This window comes from Drosophila mojavensis, unplaced genomic scaffold (assembly GCF_018153725.1).
Source record: "Drosophila mojavensis isolate 15081-1352.22 unplaced genomic scaffold, ASM1815372v1 contig_74, whole genome shotgun sequence".
Taxonomy (NCBI): domain Eukaryota; kingdom Metazoa; phylum Arthropoda; class Insecta; order Diptera; family Drosophilidae; genus Drosophila; species Drosophila mojavensis.
This window is the reverse complement of record NW_025318899.1, coordinates 13,836,822-13,864,431: the sequence shown is the minus strand read 5'-3', so window position 1 is coordinate 13,864,431 and position 27,610 is coordinate 13,836,822. Positions and strand designations below refer to the sequence as shown.

Below are 27,610 nucleotides of genomic sequence, written 5' to 3'. Positions count from 1 at the left end.
TGTCAGTCTGTGCAGCAGTTGAAAATGAAAAGTCGTGAGATCTTGTCAAACAAAAATGTCAGTGTTAAATGAGAAGCTCAATAAACAATTAGCGCAAGCAGAGAAAGAGAAAAAAGAACGCAGCTTAAAAACTATTGTGCACTAATTGAACAACAATCGAAGCATAATTAACTGACGGCCATGTGGATAGCGCCGAGAGAGTTAATTATAGCAAGCGCATTAACAGGTGATGGGTAAGTCAGTGTGTGTGTGTGCGTGTGTGTGGTAATTGAATGCATGATTGAGAGGCAACAACTGCAAATAATTAAATATGAGTGCAATAAATAAAACGAGTTTGTTCACGCGCACTTTAGTCCGTTGTATGGCCCAATTTACTAAGGGGCTAAGGTCAGGTCGTCTATAGCCAGAGAGGCAGACAGAGGGCAGCGTATTGCGAATGGCTTAACGTGGTCATAATTTCGTATACAGTTAGCCAAAGAATGCGCTTTGAAATAATATTAATGGGGCGTCATAAAAGTTGAGCTAGGACAGGCAGGGAAGAGGCAAGCTCTTAAGCTGTCTATAAGCATTATAACAGAAAGTGTTAGGATATCTGAGCTGCCCTTAAGAATTAGAGAATTAGAGGATATTTCTAGGGTATCACTAGTTCAGCACACACACTTGACATCACAGCAAAGCCAGGTAGTTATATTGTTTACAGTACCTACGTCAGCTCTTTAATTCAGTTTTCTAAGCATTATGATAATTAATTAATTATTTATACTACGGCAGAATGGAAAAAATACTGGAAAATTTTCGCTACAAATATCAAAGCGTAAACAACATATTGAGAATATATTGCAGTATAATTAGATATTCAGATTCTCCTGTAAATCGTATGTTTAATTATGCAGTTAAACCAGTTTGTAGAGTTTCAATCATTCAGATATGACTAGTAGCAATAACTAAGTTGTTTGTTAAGCGCTAATAGTTAGTAATTGATCATTTGTGGGCCAAAAACTTTTAATTACCGCCCAAAAGTATGCAACAATAAAATCTTGGCTGATTAACATAATTGCGCATAGCTAGCAGACTAGCAGCATAATATCAACAGCGCTGTTAACGTTAACAGTTTAAGCTTGCTATGGGGAAATATAGAAAAGGGAAAGTATGGGATGCTTTTGGGATGAGTATTAAGTATTAATATATATAAATTAAATTACTTGCGCTTAGGCAATATTCATAATGTGGCATGTGTAATCAACTGTGACAGCTAGTGTGACCTAGCATCAAAAAGGGTGTGGCCAGAATGTCAAGCACGGCCAAACAATAACCGAAACTACAAAGTCTTTAACCATCCTTCACATTCAGAGTTGAATCACCTGTGCAAACAGGTATCGGGCTGAAGATCGAAAGATCAAATGGCAGCTCAGTGCCAAACGTATCGGAAATCAGGCAAGCGACACATGAGAAACGACCTAGCCAACAGATATGATATATGTCTATATATGCTATATAGATATTGCTAAAAATATATATGCAATAAGTTTTACACGCTATTTAATTACTCAAAGCCGGAATGGGCCCATAAACGGGTTTACACAGCAGACAGCAGACAGAGCACATTTGACCCGGTCTTTAAGAGGGCCGTAATTCACAGACGGCTGGCTTAGAAGGAGTTTGCACAGCATTTACGCTGATTTCTTAACTTTTGTTTTCAATTACCATACGAAGGACAACGTTTTAATAGAGCTTTTGTTTTCGCCGAAATCTTGGAAAAGGCGTTGATATGGAAATAATTGCCAGCAGACTTTTATTTATCAAAAGTACACAAACATACATATATAAACATATATATGCCTGCTAGTACTAGAATTGACTTCTTTCTTGTAACCAACTTTAAGTTGATTTAACATGAACTTGAACCACATTTTAACAGGCAACTGTTAAGTTAAACATGCCGTTAACTAATCACCCATAGAGGCAGTTTTTCTGCTCAGTTTTTTTTTTCTGTTTTTGGTTTTGTTTTAGTGCTACACAAACTTGAACTTGTCTGTGTTATGGGGCTTTGGTCAGCTGCAATAGCTCAGCTCCATTAAACTGGAGCCCTACTCTGCCCTACCCCGCCCACTGGCCTAGCTGAGTGCGAATTGAGCTTTATCCAAAGTATATACTTATACATATATATATATAATATGTTTATGTACTATATTTTGCTTGTCTGGCCATAGCGACATCTTCTCTTTTAATGCGAGCTGTGACCTTTTCTGCTTAACAAAAGCACACTAACAATTATAATTATAAACAAAATACATTTAATTTTTATTTTTGTATATTCGCTTCACGAGTGTAATTAACTCATTCTTGTCAACTAAAGAAAAAAAAAAAAAAAAAAAAAAAAAAAGCAGAAATACAAATAGTGCAACCTTCGTTGGCTTATTAGATTAAGGTCTTTTATGCAGTCGTAAGTGCAGTAAAATCCTTGTGCCTTATAGACATATTGACAGACTGACTGACAGACAGATATACGTGTAGCCATAACGGTTCACAGTCAGTTCCGAGCTGGTTCGCATTGACTCGCTTGAACTTTTATAAACTATGAAAAAGCACTTCTTAACGCTTGATTTCACTTTTGTTGCTGAAACTTAGTTGATTTTTGAGTTGAGAGTTTGCTTAAATTCTTCAAGTGCTTGAGGAGCTTAAACAATGTACTAATGTTTTTTTTTTTTTTTTAGTTTTAGCTGTCAGCAATTGGCCCGCGGCCAGTTTCCGCTTTTATTGGACATGAGATCTACTGCGTCTCTGAGCTAATGCACGCGCAGCCCGCCCGAACTATTATTCGCTTAGAATAGAACATTGCCTGGCCGTATGCTAATCAGTCAACAGATCGTTGAAATCGAGTATTTTAATTGATTTCCAATGCATATCTGCAGCCTCTACATAAATATTTTCTCTTGCATAAACTATGGACTTAATTCCCTCAAGACGTGTAGGAATAGGAATTATAATAGCATAGCGATCAGTGTATGTTGCTTTCAGCTGTCGCTAGCACGAAATTGGTATTTATCTCTTAATATAGCATGCTATTTATTGATTCTCGACTCAAATTGTTCCTGCTCATAGAGTTTGCATAGATCTACAAAGTAAGAGGCCGTTTGAGAGGTCTGCTATGGCTAACTGAGCGCGACCGAGTGCTTGATCGTTTATTGTATAAAGTCTAGTCAATAAAAAAAAAAAAATAAAAAAATAGTAATAATAATAACATACGATTGCGCGATGTGAGCTTGAAAAATTTTCCAGCTCAGATTGAGGGCTTTACTGTAAATTACTTAAAGTACAGAATTTTCGCAATTTTATAACTGTTGCCCTTCGTAGTTTTCCAACGGCTCTGACGCCAGCGAAGCCTTGGCTCAATCAACGTATCGCGTAATCACACTTCATTAAATGCATAATCGACGACTGCCGCACTAAATATCCTTCAGGAATAAACCCAAAATGATCGTGGCGAAAGGTAAACAATGCAGGAAGCAATTGCGCCACTCAGTGTTCAGCTCTTCAAGTCGAGATGTGTTTACGGCCACTAAAGTAGAACTACAAGGCATATATTTAAACGAAAAGTGACTCAGCATATAAAGTGCTACAACAACAACAGAAACAGCAATAAATGACAATAACAAAAACAAAACAAAAAAAATCCCCTGTCCATTCTGCACGAACGAATAAAGATCAACAAAAGGAAAACTCAACACAGCGTGCTTAAGCCCAAAACTCACCAGAGCGCAGCAGGCGCTGAGAATGCTGCCGAAGTCAGCTGAGCGCAGAGCGCAGAGCAGCGCAGCAACGTTGCCGTGCGCAACAGCGAGGATAGAGCTGAGCTGAGCAGAGCTGAGAGCTGTTTAGCTGCAGCTGAGAACGCAGCGCAGTGCAGCGCTGCCGACGCGACGTCAGCTGTGGTGTGTAGATTGGCAAATTTAGGCGACGCGTCGCAGCGAGGATTGCGCCAAGTGATATAGCCTCACACACACACACACACACACACACACACAGACAGTAGTCACACATGCACAGCCGCAGCTCAAGCAGAGATTTGCACACACACATACGTAGCCAGCGATTGCTGCTCGGCTCAGCTGTGCCGATACTTAGTCGGCGTCGCGCTGCTGTCGCGCTGACTGCTGCCGGCGCTGCCGGCGCTGGCTGAGCTACGACGGCGACTTAAGTCTTGGGTTTCGAACAAAAACGTCTTGCGACGCCGTTCGTCCATTCATGCGAGCTTTTCATTTCGACGCGTCAACTTCAACTTTAAAACGACACACGACACATGCTCGGGAACAGTGCGCGATCGTCTCTAGTGTGTTTGAGTTACGAATTGGGTTTCGGTTTCGATTTGGATTTCGGTTTCGATTTCGAGTTGAATTTCGATTTAGATTTCGGCTTCAATTTTGTTGTGAGGTGCTTGCATTTGCACCATTCCATGCTAAAATGTGGCATTGCGCATGCGCCCAAATCTGCTAAGGATATGCGAATGCGTTAACCAATTTCAATCAGCCGAATGACAAAAGTTCTATGAGCATGCGGATAATTGGCTAGCTTCAAAAACAAAACTAAAAGTGAAACACAAAAAAGCTAAATTCAAGCTCTAAATTAAAAAGCGACCAGCCAGAAGTCTTTTGGATTAGTAGCTGTGCAAAAGGAGTTCTTGATATTGTAAAGTAAGTTTGTGTGCAACGAGGCGTATACGTAATGTATGCAGCTGTGAAGTGCGAACTGCTGAATATATATAGAAATACTTATATGAAGCAATGTGTGAAATATAGAAAATATATTGAGTAAATATTAAACGTAATGAGATAATAATAGATCCCTCTCTTAGACAGTAGCACCCCATAGCTGGTGAGACAATTGTAATCGCAATATCTCCGGTAATTGCAAATGTTTGCACATGTCAAACAAATCGAATTGATGATGAGCAGCCATGTCAATATTCTTGATTGATTAATCAATCCCTTTAATCGGTTTAATCACACTTATCTAAGCGCAAACAAATTAAGTCGACTCACAAATCCATACAGATCTTTTGCGCATCGCATGCGCTCGTTAGTGATTATCCATATATAATATATATAGACATGGATATATTTATAAAACTGAATGGGCAAATATTATGCTGTGCTTACAGAACAATTCAGCAGTTCAACTTTGAGACTGGACTTTTCACATCTGGAATTCGAGTGCCTAAAGTCTTGTTTGCTTGTGCTTTATAGCCGTTGTAGTGTGTATAGAGCTTGCTAATTATTTTTTAGTTCGCCTCAATTAAATATTTAAACAATTTAAGTATTGTCTTTTTTTTTTTTTTTTTTTTTTTTTTTGACTACTGCAAAATATTGTGCAACATATTTTTTTTATATTATTTTATTTTATTTTTTTTTTTCTTATATGTGGCCATTTCTTATAGATGAAGTCGTTGTCATGCGCTTTTTGTGAACTCTTGCGGGGTTTTGTGCAAATATGCAACCGCAAACACGTAGCACTGATCATGATTATGATGATGATGTTGTTGATGTTATTTCCCCCTGCGCTAACCTAGATATCTAAAAGTGCTTTGCATATGCCCTAAGGTCAGGTCAATGTTAAGGTGAAATGAACAATTCGAAAACTATGTGATGGGTGTCTGGCTTTCATGTAGCTCGCTGCTCTCTCCCTCTCCCTCTCCATCTCACCCTCTCCCTAATATATACCACACACTCGGCTTGCACCCAAAAAAAAAAAAAAAAAAAAAAAAAGTAAACATTGTAGCCATAAAACATGCCGTTCTTTTATGGCCAACAGTTACAAAATAGCACAGAAATTAACTTACAAATATGTAAGTCAATGTCAAGTTTGGGTTTTAAAAATAATACATTTCTGTGTTGGCGTTTAGGCACAGTCAAAGCAACAACAGCAGCAACAAGTGTGAAAAGCAAAACGCAAAGAAATGCTAACTTCGATTGGGGTGTGTCGAAAGTACGCACAAATGCTCGAAGGTTAAGCCCCAAATCTGGAACCTGAGCTTGAGCGTTTCGCATCGTTTGCAGTTCAATGCTCGCATTGACATTGGCATTGATTAGCTGCAGATGAAGAATCTGAAATATACTTTGGGTATTTACTGTGTGACACATCCGAGCTCAGTTGATCTCCTCTAACTGGACCCATCAATATCAGCTGTTTTACCGCTAACAAAAAATTCCACAATTCAGTTTCAGACAACAATTTTCGTTTTGCTTTGCGCTCTTTTGCCCACTTAACTTAACGGCTAAAAGCCCAACAGACGGGCAGATGCCCACCGAATTGGCCAAGACGAGGCACAGAAGTTGTCTTAATTAACCATAAACTGCAAAATGGTTAAGTGCAACAGACGTCACCAAAGAGTTAAGGCAACAATAACAAGACAAAGTGTTTGCTTTGTTGTTGTTGTTGTTGCTGCTTTGGGTTTTTTTTTGGCATTTTTCTAGCCGTTAAATTGATATATTGACATAAGCTAGTGATTCACGCCGTTGTTGTTTTTTTTTTTTTTTTGCGTACATGTTGCCACATGATGCTGTTGCTGTTGTTGCTAGCGGCATAATTTGCTAATAACCTGAATGTACAATATGCTTATATGCTTATAGATAGGCTTATATAATATGCGGCACGCTTTTTAATTGCAAATTGATTTGCCTATTGATAAGCGCAACATTTTTTCATATTTTTTTCATATTTTTTCGTTGGGCAGCAGCCCATCAATCGCCCCAGAGACAAACGGACAGACTGGCAGGCAGACAGCTAAACAACGGCAATCAAAAATGCTGTGACTTAGGTCAGGATTGAGTTAGGATTGGCTTCATTGTAGTATTACTTGATTTGGTTGCTCTTACGGCCACGCTTCGTAGGCGGCCTTCGCTGCGTCAGTCAGCCTCAGTTAAGGCAAGAAAAAACAAAAAACAAAAATATATATACATATATATATGTGTGAGTAGCTCGCAAATATAATAAAAACTGCAACAAGGATTGCGGTTGCGTTCAGTTCAAGCCAAGTTTAATCGCAAGAGCCAAAAAATTAAATTCTGCAACGCAATTAGAGCATTTAGCAAAATGTGTTAAAAGCGCTCGGCCAAAAATGGTTCGCAAGCCAAACCGCTTGGATGCAGAGAGTGAGAGAGCGACTGTGGGAGAGAGATGAAGCGAGGCAGAGAGAGGGAGAGACTAGTTGAAGGAAAGAGAGAGATGGCCAGTAAACGTATAAATTACAAAACACAAGCAACCAGCCAGACGCACAGGCAGCGCTGCCACAGAGGCAACTGTTGCTGCTGCTGCTGCTGTTGCTGCTGTGGCTGTTGCTGCGGACTATTGAAAATATAGTTTGCCAATAATTTGCTGAAGCTGACACGCTTCAATGATTTGCCACGGCAGCCAAGAGAAGAGCGCGTGAGCTGAACCGCGAATCGGCAAGCCAAGTTTATGAATTGGGCTTATAAACCATTGGGCTATAATCGAAATAGATGCAGCAGCAGCATAAGTAGTAGCAAAAGAGGCGTGGGAGACAAATATAAGGTAGCTAGAAGATCTTGTTAATAATAATCAAGTGAGTCTCGGAATACGCTGCGCAGCAAACGCGTGAAGTCTAGCCAAGCAGAGAAGTTTGCTTAAAGATTTAGGAGCAGGTGTTAAGCTCAAGGCAAATAGAAGCTATTATACAATATCTTAAAGACTGGAGCGTTAGTCAGCGTTTCTTAATACTAAATATAAATAACAGAATGAACTCTAGCTGAGCTGCTATTTCGCAATCGAGCGAGATATCGTAATAGTAATTATCTGATCTCTGATCACTGTAATATTCCTGCTTAGAGGCAGCCGATATATCAAATTATGCATGCTGAGCGCAGATCTATAATTAAATTTATTTCCGTTAGCTCAATAGCTGCTGCCGATTGGCGGAGCTCAGGTAATTCACATCTCATCTTGGCCTTTCACCCAGCTGGATGTCAAGTTCGTTGCCTAAGTCATTTGCTTTATATTTTTGCACTTGCTGCGAATTGCATAAAAAAACGCGTGTCTGTTAAATAACTTAATACAATTGATTTTATGCTATTGGTTTTGCCATTTTTGGAGAATAATTTGATGCGCTCGAAGTGTTGCCAATCCAAGTTAATTGAGCACAGCGAAACAATTTACATGGCTCAGATGACGACTGGCTCGGGCCAACTGAGCAAGCGAATATTTGTAAGAGGCGCCTTCGGGGCTTGCGTGATACATATATATATACATACATACATATATATATACATTTAATTTTGGCATACGCAAAGAAATTGCCATATCCATAGGGCCCTTAAAGTTCAGACCCCTAATGAATACCCAAGCGATGTGTAAGCTGCAATTACAGCTAAATACTTATGCTGGCTGGCCCGTCTGTCTGTCTGCCCAACTGTCTCTCTGTGGGCTTGTGTGTAGCGGCAACTTCCGCACTATTGGGCCGTTTCAATGTCAGCAGAGCCAAAGATGAACGAACTTTTGAGCCAGTGCAAACATTTCGAAAAATTCAGAAAGTTTCAGTTATATGGGCGCCCAGTCCGTTTCAATAATTGCATACAATTTGCCAATCAACGCGTCGCAACGATGCCACTTATGATATGTGGAGCCCTGCAGGAGTCCCTTTTGTGGGCGCTTCCTTGGCATTGGCTTATGAAGCCATTTAAGTGCCAATCCATTCACTCCTCTCTCTCTCTCTCTCTATCTCTCTCTCCCTCCCTCTCTTTCTGTATGTTTCTTACTCTGTAATCAAGCAAAACATTATTGAAATTTTATATTCTTATGGGAAATACGTAAACGTAAAAAAATTAAGTAAAAATTTATTAAAAATTCATTAAACTGAGACGACGTGCCGTGTGTCAAAAAAATAAAATAAAATAAAAACCGCAGGAGAGAAAAAGTCAAATTGACAGCAACAACGACAACAAGAAAACTGGATGTGGAACAGCTGTCACAGGAGAAAGATAAATGGCGCGTGACCTTCGCGCTGCAGTGGAGCTACCGCTGGATGCTGTGTGTGAAATTGATCAAAAAACGAGCAAGCGACAGCGGCCACAGCAACAGCACGAGATAAACAAGTGCACAAGATGACAAACAACAATGACGACAATGGACACTCGAATTGGCAGCTACTGTAAGCCGAGTAGCGACAGCAACGGCAGCAGCAACAGCAACTGCAACAGCGGCAACTGCAGCAACAATAACTCAATGAATTTGCAATACTCTAAAGACATTTATTGATGAGAGACAGAGTGAGAAAGATGGAAAAGAGGGAAAAGAGTGACAGACTAACTATAACAGACACAGACAGAGGCGGAGAGAAGAGAGAGAGAAGAAAAGAGAGCATTGAGAGTAAAAGTAAGATTGAGAGAAATATGGAAAGGGGGGAGAGAGTAAGGCGGAGAGTAGGAAATGCATAAGAGAGAAGAAGTGACGGTAGCTGAGCGACTGAGAGAGGGAATTCGAGAGAAAAAGCGAGAGAGAAAGAGAGTGAGAAAGAGAAAGAGAGTGAGAAAGAGAAAGAGAGAGACAGAGAGACCCAGAGGCCAATGAGGAGGGAGAGAGCTGGAGAGAAGAAACGAGAGTAGGACTAACGGAATGCCAAAAATAGATGAAAATTTCAATTTAGTTAATTAAACTCCAGTTAAAATAATAGTGCTATACTCAGACCTGAAGAGAAGTTCTCCCTCGCTTCAGTTTACGATTTGAGTCAAATAACTTTCCCCAGACTCGTCGCTTCTATAGCTTATCATTAACTAAATAAAAGGGACGACATAGTCTATTTATCAGATTATTTTTGCGCATGCTCAAATACAGGCGCAGCTCTTGACTCATGCTTTGAAATGCGCACGACTCGATTGCATTAGCCACATCAACAATAACAATAAAGCAACAAATGCAGCAGGTGTAAACGGGCAAGAAGATTTTGTTTGGTTTTTTTGGCAAATGCCAAGCAGCCACAATGGCTCCGTGGCTCGGCGACTCGGCGGCTCAGTGGTTTAGTGGCTTAGCAGCTAAGTGGCCTGTTGGCCAAGCAACCTACTTACTTCTGGCTGGAATGGCCCGTTTGGTGTGTCTGGTTTGCTGCTGCTGCTGCTGCTGCTGCTGGTGCAGCTGGTGCAATCGAAAGTGTTACTATTACCAATGAGCTGGCCAAAAGCGAGACTCAATATCGTCATCAGCTGTTGCCAATGTTAGAAAGCAGCAATTGGGAGCTGTGGCCGGAGCTGGAGCTGGAGCTGGAGCGGGATCGTTGCAACATGGTGCGGTTGCTGCCATATGTGCCCGACTGGTTATATTTGGGTCAATAGATTTTGTATTTATGCAATTTTGCAATATTTCGCTGTTGTTGTAATTTCTTTATTTACGCAAATGTTTGAGCTATTTTTTAATGATTTCTAGACAGTTAGTGCGGCTATCTAGAGCTGTTAGTATGATTTGATTTGTCGTTCGTTGTCGTTCCCCAAGAAACCAAAGAGGAAGCAAGGAGTGGGAAAATGGCAAGCGCACAGATTACATAATATGCCAAAGAAGCAAAAGCAAGCACAAAGCGCACAGGCAAGAAGAAGTCGAGGCGACTCAGGCGACTCAGGCGGCTCAGATGGCCAGGTGACCAAGTCGTTGCCGGCCGAAATGCCGGAGTCAATGTGTGAAAATAGGCAGAAAATTGCTGAAACGTGTTTCAGTTACAGTTTAGAGCTGGGCGGATCGTTGCAAATCGGGGCTGGTACATTGTCTTGGGGACTTCTTAATGGATTGGCTTTAGTGACGCTTATGAGCCGCAAATTGCGGGAAAGCGTTTCGCTGTTCGCTGTTCGCTCTTTTACGTTCGGTTAATTGGGGTGTATGAGCAGTGGAAATGCTGTTGACATTAAATGCGGCATGCGAAAACATTTCCAAGCTCCATTCAAATCCGATTGACAGCAATTGCAAATTTTACCATATTTTGACACTCGGCCAATGGGCCATAAGAATGCGGTCTTTAACTAGGTCTAGTGCGCCGCATATCAAGCCATATTGCACTGGACAACGACTCTGAAATTCGTCGAGTCATTCCTAAATTATATTTGATACTTGGTTAAGTTCAACGAGGGTGCTTAGCTGCCTTCGGCAAGTGCCTTTGTCCACTCTTTTATGTGCCTCACTCCCAAATTGTGTTAGTCATTCCCTCTTTAGTTTTTAATATACTCAAGCATATTGAATGCAGGGCCACTTGGGTGTCATGGGTAGTGACGAGTAAATAAAGTATGCATATGGGCTTGCTTGTCTGTTTCAGTATTTGCCTCGATTTGTCTTAAAATAAAATACATGAAAAAAATCTATACTAAAAATACATAATAACATATTTAAAGCTATACTAGTTTTTCACAAAATTCTTACTCTTTATATAGTTAATTATTATCAATATATCAACAGACTCCTAACTTATTATTAAGTTATATTGCATATTGTAAAAATTCCATGTTTTAATTGACATTTTTACAGACTACAGACAGTTCTTAATAACTGCACTTAATTAATTTTATGTCAGCATGCTTCAAAAGCATTATTAATCCTTTTGAGTTGCTAATGTGAAACGGCAGTTCTCTCTGTTTCCCACTGATTCCCTGCAGACCTTGCAGTGCTTCCTGTTCCCTTCCTTATATATCCTTGGCATGCGTCTCGCATATTTCCTCATTGCGCAAATGTTGGCAAATTAAAACTGGCCTTAATTATTTTATGCTCATTAAGCGCAGCCAGAAAGCCAAAAAAAAAAAAAAAGAAGTAAAAAATGTTTGCTCAGCTGTTGGTATTTTTTTTTTCCTTTGCGTTTTCTCGACTCGACTTGGCGCAAATTAAGTCAGATTCCGGAGCAGAGAGCAGCAGAGAGGGATTTTGAACTTGGCCCAAAGCAGTTGACAAAAATAAAAAGCAAACCTCCAACTAAATGTCATTAATTGTGTTTAAATAATTGTGTGCTTTACACAACATTTTGTTCATAGCTTTAAAATCGCTCAATTGTAGCAGAGCAGAGCAGAGCAAGATGAAAAAAATGAAAAAAGGGAAAAAAAGCGAACTTTTCATTTAGTTATGGGCTGTTATGTCAGACAAATGATTCACTTCGCATGCGTCGAGATGAGCGAGAGATCGTTGAGGCTGACACTCGTCGCTGCTGCATGGCACATAAATTATGAAAGTTTTGTTTCGTTTCGTTTTGTTTGGCTGGCAAGTTCGTTGCCTGAGTCTTTTGTTTTTGCTTGTCATGGCAACGCGATGGGTCGTGCGATTATTCGTGTATGCAAACGGATTTCAGCGAACATTCTGGCTGATCTTAGGCTATTAGTGAATTGACGTTGCCAGACTGGCAGCTGATTTCCATTTTCCATTTTCCATTACCCAGCAAGTTGATATCTCAGCGGCGACTGCATTTGCATAAAGAATAAAAAATATGTTTGCTGACGCATTAGGCACGTAACAAGTGACAAAGGCTTTATTTTAATTAAAAAATACCCTGCACACTCAAATGAGAATATGTTTAATTATTAATCAACGGCAGCTGCCAAAGTTATTCAAGTCTTCTTATTTAGCTAAGGGGTATCTGCCAGCCGATCTCACTCTGTAGCTCTAAGCATTTATCACGTAGAGTTAACCAGGCATTAAGCCATTTGTTTGTTGTTAGTCCGCTTAATTTATGGCACGAATTGCTGGGGTTTCTGTAATACCGGACATTCTTAATACGTTCTATGTGCGGCGTATGACTTAATTGAGATGGAGCGACGCGTTGGAGGGCATCCATTGAGCATTAGCCGGACTTATTGAACTCTGCCCCTAGAAAGTCCCCCAAACTCGAATTAAGCATTTTGCGTAGATCGCGAGTGACCCCATAAAGACAGAGATTAGACAAATTAAAATATAATTGCTAGCCATAAATATGTTGTTGACTTTAAAGCTAGCCAGCCCAAAGCTAATTCTCTTGATTCTATTTCCATCTCACTTAACAGACTTGAATTATGGGCTTAGAGAAACATTACTTGAGATATGGACGCACGGCGAGGGATCAGCTGCTTCACTGGGCCACCTGTGGGCGTGCCGCGCGACGAGCGCAACAGCAACAACAGCAGCAACAGCAATTGCAGCCACAACAACAGCAACAAACGCAAGGGTCAAGCAGCACGGGGCGGCGTTCACGCCCTCATGTAACACACAGAGGAACGCCGCTGTCCATGTTAATATCTCATGGCGTTAAGATAAGCAACAGTAAGTATTAACTATGAGTGCAAGTCATGCATGCCCCAAGCTGCCTAAGCCCAACTGTTCAATAAAACAGCAGGAGCTAGCGGCTAGATGCTGTGATTTTAATGGAGAGTAAATCAATTCATTGATAACAATTCTAATAAATATTTAATTTAAATATGAATATATAAATATTCGATCTATTTATTTAAACTAATATAGATTATTTTGAAACGCAATTTCATTGAAAGTTCTTCAGAGCTAAGAATTGATTTCGAATACAAAATGAATTAAATATTTTATAAGCAAAATATTTTGGTTGTTAAAAAATATTTGATAATATTTATAATATATTTGATAATATTGATAATATCTAAAAAATTATTTAGAATTATTTTACATTGACATAATTTTAAATAAATATTTAATGAATTGAATTAAAATTTTTTTTGTGCTTAAAAAATTCGAAAAGTATTTATTTTACAACAAAGATTTCCCTTTAAATATATATAGAAAAATTGCTATTGCTTTTTGCCCACAACATAAAAATTAATTATTAAATTTTTATCATTAAACGCGCAATTAGCGCGCCTAAAGTCAATATCAACTACCAAATTGGCTGAGTTTTGTTAACTGCATTTTTGTTTTATACATTATGTTGTTGTTGCCTTTTGGCTGTTTACTTGACCAAAAATAAAAGCCAAACAAGTTGTGCGCCACTTTTAACTTGTGGGGGCTAAAAGCCAACAACAAATACAACATGTAGATAAAATTAAAAAAAAACGAAAAACCAAAAACAAACTATTGCTGCTGTAAGTTTTAAGCAAAACTGGTCATCCGAGAACTGCAACTGCAACTGCAATGCAAAACGAGTCTTTGGCCAAAAATACCGACTAATAACAGCAACAACAACAACAACAACAACAACAACAAGGCAAGCAACTGCTGCAGACTTGAAATTAAATTATAAAGCAACATCAACCGCAACAACGGCTCAAACTAAGATTGAAATCAAGGAAACGGACACAGAGAGACAAACAGAGAAGGAGAGAGAGAGAGAGAGACTTGCCTAGTTAGCCGCGTTCTGTGCAATTGGCGACATTGCGTATACGCCGAGTGAGCTGCTGCTCATGTTGTCGACGCAGCCAAGTGTGCAAACAACAACCATGGCCAAGAACATTGAACACACACACACTCTCGCTCACACACACTCTCGCTCTTGCTCGTTCTCTATGTCTCTAGCTGTCTGTTTGCTCTCTGAACTTGGCTTAGACATATTATATAAGACTCGTATCGCTTTCGGTTTCACTTGCCGTGTTTTCGTTTTCAATTTCATTTGACGTTTTTGATTGCCTTCATTTTGGGCAAGTTCTCGCTGGTGTAGAATAATGTTTTAAGCGCTTTGCACTTGAGAGCGCTAGTCGACGTGCTTTATGGCCACGTTTTCACTGCCTTGCTATTGGCTCTGGCAATTAGCGACTGCCAGATGAGGCCTGTGATTTTTTAAATACTTCTCTATTACGTGTGATCTGATAACAATTCGCCAGGTCTTCATTTCAGTTTTGGTCCGTTAAATCTGCATGAGAATTTAAGTGTTTATCTCGTTTTCATAGTCACAGATGTGATGCCAGTCGAGATCTGTGCGACTCTTTATTGCGCACTTTACATCAGCTTTATAATGATGCGAAGGTTTCGTTTCCCATTGAGCAGGTGTCAAGCTAGGCGGAACAGAGCAAGCATCTTCGAAATTAAGCTGCTGTATCAGTCAGTCAATCAAGCATTAAAGCCACATTAAGCTAAATTTAATAAACGCGATGATTCAGAATGGGTACCAGAAATAAGCTCCCTCCTTTGCCTCTCCCCTCTATTACCCAGTCACATGCAGGAAAGCGCAAGCTGAGGCCACTGAACACACTTTCAATTGATTTGGTGCCACTGTGCTTGGGCAATTCTAATACCATGCTAAACAGGCTGACAAGCAAATAGCAAAAGCCATACATAGGAAAACGTAAAACAGAAGTGAGGCAAAGGCGAAATATCAAAAATTCGCAATTGAAAAGTCGAAGCGGGTACTTAACTGGCCACTGCAATGTTGTCCGCTGCAGCAACAACAGTAACAACAACAGCAACAACAACAGCCACTATTAACTGCCAAATAGTACAACTAACAAATACATGTACACACTCGAGTCGTGTACACATAAAGCAAATATGAAAATGTTGCCAAATCAATATACAAGACCTCAAGAGGCCCAGTCCAAGCAGCAGCGTTTGAGTCAGAGCGAAATACCAAAAAAAAAAATCTGAAGCTGCGAGTGAGATCGAAAACTGAGTCGGAGACGGCAATGGACAGCAACGGCGACTGTTGAGTGAGTGGAGCATAGAGCGTGGAGCGGATTGGCTAGCTCTGGACATGGATTTGAGCATGCGACACGGCCTTTGTGGTCAAAATGAGCGCTTGACAGCATCAAGAGAGTGAACACAAATTAACACAATTAAGCAGCCAAGTTAGCAATCACAGCTGGCCAATTCTAGCTGCGACTCAGAGGTGGCCACAGCACTGGCTGGGGAGGCGTGGGGCGGAACGCGGTGTTTGCCAAACGGTCTGTGTGCGCTGCACAAACAGAAATAGGCGCGGTTGCTGCTGCTGCTGCTGCATGAGCAGCCTCCATGGTTGGCAAGAAGAAGTCTCAGCTGGTTAGCTGCACTGGCCAAAGCTCAGATGGAGTCTTTGGCAATAACAAGTCGCACTCAGCGCATGGCAGTGTGCGTGAGTCTTATATAACCAAATGTGAAGTTGATTCAGTTGATTTAGGCCGCATGCAACAGATTGAGCCGCGCTCTCAAAGCATTCTCTCGCTGAATCTCTGAGTCTCTGCCAAGCGCATTCCTCAGAGTTATATATTGTTGTTTTAAGGCTAAGCCAAATGTAAAAGCGGTGTGCAGTCTGATTGGATTCTTATTGGATTTTAGTAACTGTTGTTACATTGATTTACTGGTCTGATCAGAGCAGCCTTTTATTCTTATTTACTCTTACATATTCTACAACATATTCTTGGCAATGTCTTAATCGAAAACCTATTTTAATTACTTCCTTGAAAAGCTGTCCAAAGTGTTTCCTGAGTCGATCTCAAGCCATGTCTTTCCGATGTCATTTCTGACTCACAACTTAATTGTTGCTCTTCTCTTTTCTCGCGTTCCAATGTCAAGTGCAGTTGTTCTTTTATTGCAATTGCCTAGTTTGCATGTCTTGATGGGATTTCTTATGCGGATTTCCCAGACCTTTCGCTTTCTACAGCATGCCCTCGTAACTTTACAGCTACTTAAGGTTGTTAACATGTTTCTGCTTAATGGTACACCTCCAACGAAAAAAAAAAAAAATACAAGATACAAAAAAATAAGAAAACAAAGGGAATCGAAAATTTATAGTCGTATGCGCTGCGATCGGTTGTAAGTGCTTTAATTAAGGGCCAATATGCGATAAGTTAAAGGCGCAATTGCTGAGAAGACACGTTCGGGGCACAGTTAACCGGTTCGGGAACACATGTATGCCTGGTTAATTGGCATCGAATCTGGCGATCTCCATGTGGATGCAAATTGTGAGGCGTATGCGGCACACGGAAATGCCCACGCCGGAATGCCAAGCCAGACCATGTCAAGTCAAGCCAAGTCGAGTCAAGCCAAGCCAGACCAAGTCCATTTCCTTAAGATAAGAATTACAATAATTTGCTTAAACAAAAGTGTTTACAATGTGAGGCAATGATATCGGCGGCACTTGAGAGTCGGATCATGCACCTTGCTGCATTGTTGCTGTAGCTGTTGTTGTTGTTGTTGCTATTGTTGCTGTTGTTGGGGGACTACGCCGTCAACCAGTTTGGGGCACGTTCTGAGACGAAATCTGAGCTTAATTGTTTAGCTGCAAGCGTTGCAAATGTGCAGCTATTGTTGTTATTGTTGTAATTGTTATTGCTGCTATTATTGCATTGTTGCAGCCCACAATTCCGCGTCTATTCAAAGTCAGCTGCGATTTGTTTTGTTACAAGCGCGAATTTTAACATGCGCCTGCGAAATGAATGCCACGAGCAGCAAAAGTAGCCAAATCTAGCCAAATAGAGCGTCGGCATGTTCGCTATTATTAGAGCCGAGTTTAGCTGGAATTGGGCTTAACCGATTGCCATTTAGCCGGTAGTTCCTTCAGAAGTTCACAGCATAATTGCCAGAGTTCAGTTCGGGCGGATGGAAATCAGAAAACAGAAACCAGATAAAACGCAACGAAAATTTTGCATGCTTAGCTGTAATTTTCAGCAAAACGAGCATACGACACCCGTGTCAAGTGGCCAAGGCCAGGGGCGAAGTCCAGAGGGGATCGGCCTTAAGAGCAAGTAGTGGGAAAAGCCAAAGTCTGCAAAATGAAAGCACTGCATAGCCAAGAAAGAAATGGCCCAATCATATACCAACTAAACCCCCGCCCCTTTGACGCCACCTCTGGCAACTGCTGTAATTCCAAAGACTGCGCATATTTTACAAGCAAATACAGCCTAATCCGCTAAACCGAATGGTAAATATGCTAGCCAAAAGCTTAATCAACTGTTAATACAATATTATCGGCATTGCTGTAATAAACTTATGCGGATGAAGTTAAGGTCAGCTAGTATCAGCCCTTATCAGTCATGTTGGGCTTCGAAGACTTGTACAAATCTTTGACATGAATGACCACTTAAGCGTTATCGCAGTATACAAACGAGAGCATATCCGAGCCCAAATAAATGTAATTTTATACGAACTCAGTTTACTTAGGTCCGTTAACAATAGGCCGTGTTAGCCGTGAAACAGAGTTGAAGTTCAATGAAGTCGAAAGCGGAATGAAACATGCTTAAGTGAAAGGAACTGGCAATATGACCAAACACAGAAGGATATATGTTGGTAGTAGAAGCAGAAAAGAAACAGAAAATAATTGCAATTGACAATATTTAAATGTTCAAACTAATATTAATAATTAAAAATAAAAACTATTAACAAAAATGCAAATAATAATAATAAAATAATAATCATACTTAAATAATGATAAAAAAAAAAATTAATTTAATATAAATATTAGCAATAAAAATATATTACTTAATGAAAATTAATATAATGAAAATAATAATAATAAATGAATATTATTTAAATAAATATAATATTAAATATTTAAAATTAAAATAGTAATATTACTTAAATAATAATAATTAAATAATATAAAATAATAATAATACTTAAATAATGAAAATATAAATAGTGGATGTTCCTATGGATATCAACATATTTTCCATATCAATATTTAGTTAGTTCTCTAAATATTAAAAAATAAATAAAAAAAATTGAAAATTTCACTGTAGAAAAAAAAAATTGAATATATAAAATGTTTTCAATATGCATTTAAAAAATCTTATAAATGAAATGCCTTACTCCAATACAAACATATTAAATGTGCACTTCCTACGTCACATACTGCTTGACTAAGTCAATAGAGTTATTCGTTGGCAGCGTATTTAAGCAGTGTGCTTTACAAATAGTAATATTAACAACAAAAACAGCTTCTTACATGCAACAGCAACAGCAAAGACAACAGCAACAACCACAACAACAACAACTGAGAACTCAGCATTATTGTCAACGGCAGCAGGCGCTGACGTATCAATTGTGTGCCAAATGTTTATTGACCATGTCGACCAGCCCATGCAAGCGTTGTCAATTGCAGCAACAAGCAATCCATATACACACATACATAAATATGCATACCAATGTATATGTATATGTATATGTAATTATCGATATATATGAACTAATAACGCAACCAGATGAAGCCAACAGCAGGCAACAGGCAAAGCGAAATGTCGATAAAAGTAAACGAGCTTTAAATACTGCGATCAGATTGTGCTGCCTGAGCTTCCCTTGACCTTCAGTTTGACAGCTGCCCCAAAAAAAAGTATATATATGTATATAAACATATTGTATGTAAGCCAGGCCAGAGCAGGCCAGGCCAGGCCAGGCAGTTGCCAAACTGTCAAAATTTTGTGCTTGATTTTATGACGCTTTACGTAACTTTCTCTGCCTCAATTTGTTGTTGACTGTTTTTTCTTTTCTTTTTTTTTTTTTTTTTGTGTTTTTGTGGAACCAAAACTTTTCAGGGTCAATGAAACGCTTGAACTTTGCCGATCTCTGGCTGCACAAATAATACAATTATCGCGCCCATAGCTCATCTCTGGCTTATGATTTACGATTCCATGCCAAGTTGCAAAAATTTCGCTAGCGTTATCGAAATGCTGGACCGACCGACCCGAATATTGCACGCCGTCAATAAATCAATATATGTATATGCATATACATGCATATATATATTTTATTATAAATTATGCTTAAGTGCTGGGCCTTGCACTTTTGATTCCATATAAAATGCACTTGGATGGTTTTCGGCCATTGCAGCGCGTGTGGCCTGGCCTGGCCTGGCCTAGTCGCAAGTGCATTCAGTGTGTTGACTGTTTTAGGGGGGCGCGGACCGATGACCGACGAAACCCGTTGGCATTGCATAGAAATAGAAACGTAGGACGGCCGCTGCCACGCCCACGGCGACAAAATGTCAACTAGGTAATGGCAGATGGGCAAATCAACGAGTTGCCTAAGTGCATTGGCCCATTAGCAAGAACGATTCGCCATCGAAAATGCATCTCAATTGGCTGATAAGCGAAATTAAATCATCACCTGTACAGCAGAGACTATCATAAACCATTCGCAAAAACTTCAATTTCGATAAGTCGGCCAAGAGCATGATCAGGGTGTGAGTGAGTGACAGCCGTGAAATGCCAATGAAACCAAGTTCGTTTTATGTTCCAGCTTAACTCAACGCGCGACTGAGCAAATCAGGGCAAGGAGGTGTGAACAGTGTCGGGATCAGAGCTGAGCTCGAGTCGTGTTTCGAGTGCGAGTGCGTGACACGAACTTAACGAACTTACATAAGTGTAAAAAAAAGAGCATCAGGCTTAGTGACTCTCTCAGACAATGTCAAACTGTATGAATTCCTTCTCTCTCCCTCTCTCTCCCTCGCTGTCTTTCTATCAAGGCATTGAAGTTTCATACTTTGTCAATTTCTTCAGAACTTTAACTGCAAATATTTTGGTATATAAAAATGGCAAACACATTTTGACTGCGCCTCATTTGGATTCAATCTTAAACGGATGTAAATACATGAGATAAGCAATGCACTAAGCACATATGTACAATATATTCTCTCCTTGTCAACTTGTATTTTTAAACGAAACTCACACTGTTTATGACAAATTTCACTCTGTGTACGGGAAAAGGTACACCGTATTTGTTTAACTCTAGAAAATTCTATTTAGAATGACGTGTTTCTGGCCAATATTTGTTCGCGTCCATTGACCATATAGCAACAACTAAGATCGGCTCTGTGTGCACGTCACAACTTTTACAGGCCAAATATTTGTGTGTGAGGCTATAATTGTAAGCAAAGATTTACAATGTGAGCTAAGGGCTAAAAGCGATGTGCTGACCGTAACTAACTATGAATAAATTATTGTATTTGATTTACTTTCAGATAGACTAGCTGTGATAATTATTGGTATAGTGACATTAATCTTAGGCATAGTTTTATCATCCATACCATGGCTGGATTATTTTATACTAAAGGTAAGTTTCAGCAACGTCTCTACAATGCAATCCCATATCTAACTAAGACCTTCTTAATTCGAACAGAATTTAAGGCTGTGGAATGATACATTAAGCTATCATTATTGGCAGAGACCCGGCGTCATTCGGCTGACCAAGGTCTACATCTACAATGTGACCAATCCGGATGGCTTCCTCGGCGGCGAGAAGCCCAAGCTGCAGGAGGTGGGTCCGTTTGTCTACAGGTGTGTAAACCAAATGCAGCATTAAATAATAATATGTAAACAAATATTTAATAGAGGGGAAAGTGGTTACGCCTTTTGATTCTCGATTTTCGAAACTTATTATAGTCATAAGAAATAGCCGTAATTTCATGGCAGCTTTAGCTAAGTGTTCTCTGGTCACGGCTCGTTTGGTCAATATATAAATACATACATATATAATATGTGTATACTTTTGAAATTGAGTTTAATGCGCCTAATTATCATAATTGTGCTAATAGAGCCCAAAATGTATACTGAAATCTTAGACAAAGAAAATCAAGCTAAGATTATGGGCAGAGCTTATTTTCGCTTTTTATAGATGATTCTTGAACTTTGTGGTCAGTGGGCGAGATTAAAGGTAATTAGGCAAAATAAAATTGTAAATATGTATTAACGCTGCGCATTAATTGAAATTTGAGATTATGACTTTGATTGATTAGCTCACTCAAGTCTTTGGCCCACTCGACTCCAATCGAGTCCAATTCTCGGCAATGCAAAATAAATTGCAAACAATTTAAAAACTTTTCAATTTTAACACTTCGTAAACTGCAATTATTTTGTGCTTATGGAAACTTGCCACAGTCTGGGTTGCAGTTGCAACTGGCTGCAGTCATTGGAGTCGATTGGCTGACAATTCACGCCTAAGCGCCGTTTTTTTTTTTTTTTATTAATTGAGACATCCAATCGAAAACTCAAAATAACAAAGCACCAAACATCAGAGCGATAAATGAGAGTGGGCTGCCGGAGCAGGTGTATCTGAGAATATGTTATGTTTGACAAGTTGCGGGAACGCCCAGACATTAAACCAGTTCAAATGAAGGATAACGCGACAAGATCGGGCGACCGTCGATTAATTTGAAACAAATACTTATTTAGTATTAGCAGAGTACTATAATAAAGCTAAAATGTGTTGCAGTGCGAAATATTGATGAAATATAGATCTATATATTAAGTGTTAGAATAGATCTATATCTTCATTATTTGAATAGGTGAGAGATACAGATACAGATACAGATACAGATACAGATACAGATACAGATACAGATACAGATACAGATACAGATACAGATACAGATACAGATACAGATACAGATACAGATACAGATACAGATACAGATACAGATACAGATACAGATACAGATACAGATACAGATACAGATACAGATACAGATACAGATACAGATACAGATACAGATACATATACAGATACAGATACAGATACAGATACAGATACAGATACAGATACAGATACAGATACAGGTTCAGATTCAGATACAGATACAGATACAGATACAGATACAGATACAGATACAGATACAGATACAGATACAGATACAGATACAGATACAGATACAGATACAGATACAGATACAGATACAGATACAGATACAGATACAGATACAGATACAGATACAGATACAGATACAGATACAGATACAGATACAGATACAGATACAGATACAGATACAGATACAGATACAGATACAGATACAGATACAGATACAGATACAGATACAGATACAGATACAGATACAGATACAGATACAGATACAGATACAGATACAGATACAGATACAGATACAGATACAGATACAGATACAGATACAGATACAGATACAGATACAGATACAGATACAGATACAGATACAGATACAGATACAGATACAGATACAGATACAGATACAGATACAGATACAGATACAGATACAGATACAGATACAGATACAGATACAGATACAGATACAGATACAGATACAGATACAGATACAGATACAGATACAGATACAGATACAGATACAGATACAGATACAGATACAGATACAGATACAGATACAGATACAGATACAGATACAGATACAGATACAGATACAGATACAGATACAGATACAGATACAGATACAGATACAGATACAGATACAGATACAGATACAGATACAGATACAGATACAGATACAGATACAGATACAGATACAGATACAGATACAGATACAGATACAGATACAGATACAGATACAGATACAGATACAGATACAGATACAGATACAGATACAGATACAGATACAGATACAGATACAGATACAGATACAGATACAGATACAGATACAGATACAGATACAGATACAGATACAGATACAGATACAGATACAGATACAGATACAGATACAGATACAGATACAGATACAGATACAGATACAGATACAGATACAGATACAGATACAGATACAGATACAGATACAGATACAGATACAGATACAGATACAGATACAGATACAGATACAGATACAGATACAGATACAGATACAGATACAGATACAGATACAGATACAGATACAGATACAGATACAGATACAGATACAGATACAGATACAGATACAGATACAGATACAGATACAGATACAGATACAGATACAGATACAGATACAGATACAGATACAGATACAGATACAGATACAGATACAGATACAGATACAGATACAGATACAGATACAGATACAGATACAGATACAGATACAGATACAGATACAGATACAGATACAGATACAGATACAGATACAGATACAGATACAGATACAGATACAGATACAGATACAGATACAGATACAGATACAGATACAGATACAGATACAGATACAGATACAGATACAGATACAGATACAGATACAGATACAGATACAGATACAGATACAGATACAGATACAGATACAGATACAGATACAGATACAGATACAGATACAGATACAGATACAGATACAGGTTCAGATTCAGATACAGATACAGACACTCCAATATAGATATTAATCACTGCAATTAATTGTCGACTGCTTGAATTAAAATGCAATTAAGCTGCGGCCACAACTTTGTGATGATTTGATGGATTAGTTGAAGACAACTACAACAACAACAAAAGCAAACAATAAACGTGGCAAACACTTTAAATCAACATCAAATGACAATGCCGTTTCGGTAGCTGCTGAAGCCGCCACAAAAACGCCACAAAAACGCCAAAGCGTTTGTCATCTCATTTGGTTTCTTGTTGTTGTTGTTGCTGCTTTGTATTTGTTGTTACTTCGTTACGTTTCTTTGGCCACATTTCACCGACGAACGCGGCAAATGAACTTGACATTCAGCTGGGTTGGGCCGCTGGCCGTTGTGGAACATTTTAGGTTTTTTATTTTTGTTTTTATTTTGAGTTTTGATTTTGGTTTTTGGTTTTTGGTTTTTATGGCCAATGTCCCTGACTTTGAGCGTGGCACGTGCTGCGCGCATACGAGATACGATTTACAATGTGTAACAATCTGTTTCATCTTTGCAGGGAGGACATGGAGAAGGTGAATGTCAAGTTCCACGAGAACAACTACACGGTGTCATATCAGCATAAGAAAATCTTACAATTTGTTCCTGAACTGAGTATCGATAAGAATACGCCCATAGTTACGCCCAACATTCCAATGCTGGTAAGTGTGCCCCCTTCATGGTGTCTCCCTATTTCTCCACCTCTCTCTCTATCTCTCTCTCTCTCTCTCTCTCTCGCAGACCCTCACAAGTCTGAGCCCCAAGCTGGGCTATCTGCTGTCCAAGACGATATCGATAGTATTGACGGCCGCCAAGCTGAAGCCCTTCATCAATGTGACGGCGGACCAGCTGGTGTTTGGCTACGATGATGCGCTGGTCAGCCTGGCGCACAGATTCTACCCGAAGCACATGCGGCCCATGGAGAGAATGGGCCTGCTGCTGGGCCGGAATGGCACACTGACCGAGGTGTCCAATATCAAGACGGGCTACCAGGGCATGGAACAGTTTGGCTACATTGACTCGCTCAACGGCATGGATCACCTGTCGCACTGGAACGAGGAGCCCTGCACGAGCATAGCCGGCTCGGAGGGCTCGTTCTTTCCGCCGCGCGACATCACCAAATCGGATGTGGTGCACATCTACGACAAGGATCTGTGCCGCATCATTCCACTCAGGTACGTGAAGCGTGTGGAGAAGGACGGCCTGGCCGCGGATCTCTATCGGCTGCCGAACAACTCGTACGGCGATTCGCGTAACAATCCGGAAAACAAGTGCTACGACACGAACGACTACGAGGCTGTGCAGGGCCTGCAGAATATCAGTCCATGCCAGTATGGCGCGCCAGTCTACATCTCCAACCCGCATTTCTACGAATCAGATCCGCAGCTGCTCGACGCCGTCGAAGGCCTCCAGCCGGAGCGCGAAAAGCACGAAACCTACTTCAAAATACAACCGGTAAGAGATCGCCCTGAGCTGTTATTCTGGACATGGTTCCTGATTCTAATGTCTAACGTCTAGAAACTTGGAGTGCCGCTGGAGGGCAAGGTGCGCATTCAGCTCAATCTGAAGGTGACGCGCGCCAAGGACGTGCATCCAGTGCGTGATTTTCGTGACTTTGTGTTCCCCGTCATGTGGCTCGAGGAGGTGGGTCACTTAGCTGCTCTCCATGAGCTCTGAGCCGATATTATCATCTCATTTGTACTCATTCGATTTGCAGGGCATCTCCGAGCTGACGCCCGCCATCAAGGGCTGGCTGTACCTGGCCACGGTCATAGCGCCGCACGCGGTGCCCATTGGCTCCTATCTGATGATCGTGGGCGGCGCCTCGGCTGTCATTTTCAGCTTTGTGCGTGCCTATCAGAACTTTATGTTCGCACGCGATCCCTCGCTCGAGATACTCGAGATGGGCAGGCGCTCGCTGCGACGCGGCAGCAGCTTCATTGCCCATCAGCAGCACAAGCTGATGCTCCACCAGCGGGACAACTATGCGCTGCTCCGCACCCACATGCCGCATGCCATGACCGCCTGCCTCGATCCGGAGCGAGACAGCGACGATGTCCAGCCGATAATTGATTGTGCGGCGGGCATTCAGGAAGTTTAGCTGTAATTATTAATATACATGTCATCTGTAAGTGTGTGTGTGAGTGTGTATGTATGTATGTGTGAGTGTGTGTATGCCTGTTTATTAGCTTTAGTCACATTCTGGCCAAAATCGTGGCATAAACAGCTGCCAAATGGATAAGCAAAACAAGACGGTTTCGTTGTTACAGGGTATTCTTTAGTCGATTCACTTCATTTGCACAGCTGAGTGCAGCAATTTCACAGTTCATTTTCCATGCAACCAAATGCCAAATCGGGTTTGCTAGTTATACACATACGTACATATCTATATATATATATATATATGTATATATAATATATATATTGATATATCGTTAGATCTAGATATATCTGTATATAGTTCTAATTCGCAACTTGTAATTCACTAGTCATTTTTACAATGTGAAAAATGCGAGCTCGTTTCTAGTTTTACACTTAGTTAGTTAGCTCGGCTAAATTAAATTCCTAATTCTAATTTACATTTAACTAGTATTACGTATACGCATATAGAGAGATATATTTTTAGGCAGCGGTTCTTACGCACAATTTTTATACGATTTTTTGTATATGCAATAAAATGTACAACGTTTTTTATCTGGCATTCCCCATGCTGTTGCTTTCTAGAGCTGATAAATCACAGACAGCACTCGAATGGTAAGGAACTGCAGGGAGCATAAAATGCCAGACGTTATTTAGGGTTAACTACAAAGCCAAGGCAATTCGTTAAGCCTGTAAGGATATATGAGAAGAGAGGGTATGCACAACTGAAGTGACAGCAGGGCGAAGAGAGAAGGCAAGCAGAAGAAATTGTTCGTAATCTAGAAATGCCTTTGTGATCAAACTAGCTTATCTAATGGATTTACTTTAGGATTATTGAGAAAGAAGTATTCTAATTTCTGATTTAGAAAGAGCATAATAATAAACATCAAACGAGTGTTCTCTATATGAAAAAGCATCTCTGATGTAAGATCAGCAGAGCAGCTGCTGGCCGTATATGCCCCATCGAGCAGCCTTTAGCTAGTTCTGCTGTAGCTTTTGATTGACGCAGTTTTGACTTTTGCACAATTCTGCGAGCTACGTTTGCTTTCAAACAACACACACACACACACATACATACATAGAACTCGCATGTGCCATAAATTATGTGTGTGTGGGAGAGGCAAGGGCAAGGCAGGCCCTTTGTTTTGCACAAGAAATAAAAAACAGGCACAAGAAATATGATGTGTTCGCTGCTCAAAACTGAAGAAAGAAAGCTGAAAGAACAAAACAAGAAAAAAAGAGAGAGGAGAACTTGGCTGGCAACCAGGCCCAAGAGGAGCGGGAAGACGGCCAGAGGGGTCGCTGGCATCAGGAACTGCTTTTCGGGCAGCTATAACAAAAGCATTTTCATTTCATTTCATTTGGCAAAAATGTTTATACAAAACCAATTTTACAATTTTCGATTCAATTTCTGCAACTGACATTTCACTTAAACGAAAACCTTAAAGGCGCAATTCATTTGGCCCCGCCCAACGACCCTTTGACTTTGCTGTTGCCGCTGCTGCTCGGTGTAA

General features: G+C 40.0%; 1 protein-coding gene across 4 annotated transcripts; it reads left to right on the top strand.

Annotated features, from left to right (window-relative positions):
- LOC6582409 (lysosome membrane protein 2) lies at nucleotides 1-26,658 on the top strand. 4 transcript variants are annotated; one of them, XM_044009854.1, is made up of 8 exons: nucleotides 1-226; nucleotides 13,008-13,263; nucleotides 20,831-20,922; nucleotides 20,989-21,146; nucleotides 24,478-24,619; nucleotides 24,699-25,412; nucleotides 25,476-25,601; nucleotides 25,675-26,658. In XM_044009854.1, exons 2-8 carry the CDS (start codon nucleotides 13,017-13,019, stop codon nucleotides 26,056-26,058), a joined length of 1,863 nt encoding a protein of 620 aa, XP_043865789.1. In that variant the 5' UTR covers nucleotides 1-226; nucleotides 13,008-13,016; the 3' UTR covers nucleotides 26,059-26,658. The 4 variants fall into 4 exon arrangements, with proteins under 4 accessions (XP_043865789.1, XP_043865788.1, XP_032587280.2 ...); XM_044009853.1 differs by having other exon boundaries at nucleotides 1-233; XM_032731389.2 differs by lacking the exon at nucleotides 1-226 and adding an exon at nucleotides 4,233-4,691.
- The last annotated feature ends 952 nt before the right edge of the window (nucleotides 26,659-27,610 follow it).

Coding starts and splice junctions, on each gene's coding strand:
- LOC6582409 (XM_044009854.1), top strand. CDS start 13,017: ATGGGCTTAGAGAAACATTACTTGAGATATGGACGCACGGCGAGGGAT. Junction 13,264..20,830: donor TGGCGTTAAGATAAGCAACA/GTAAGTATTAAC, acceptor ATTTACTTTCAG/ATAGACTAGCTGTGATAATT. Junction 25,602..25,674: donor CCGTCATGTGGCTCGAGGAG/GTGGGTCACTTA, acceptor TTCGATTTGCAG/GGCATCTCCGAGCTGACGCC.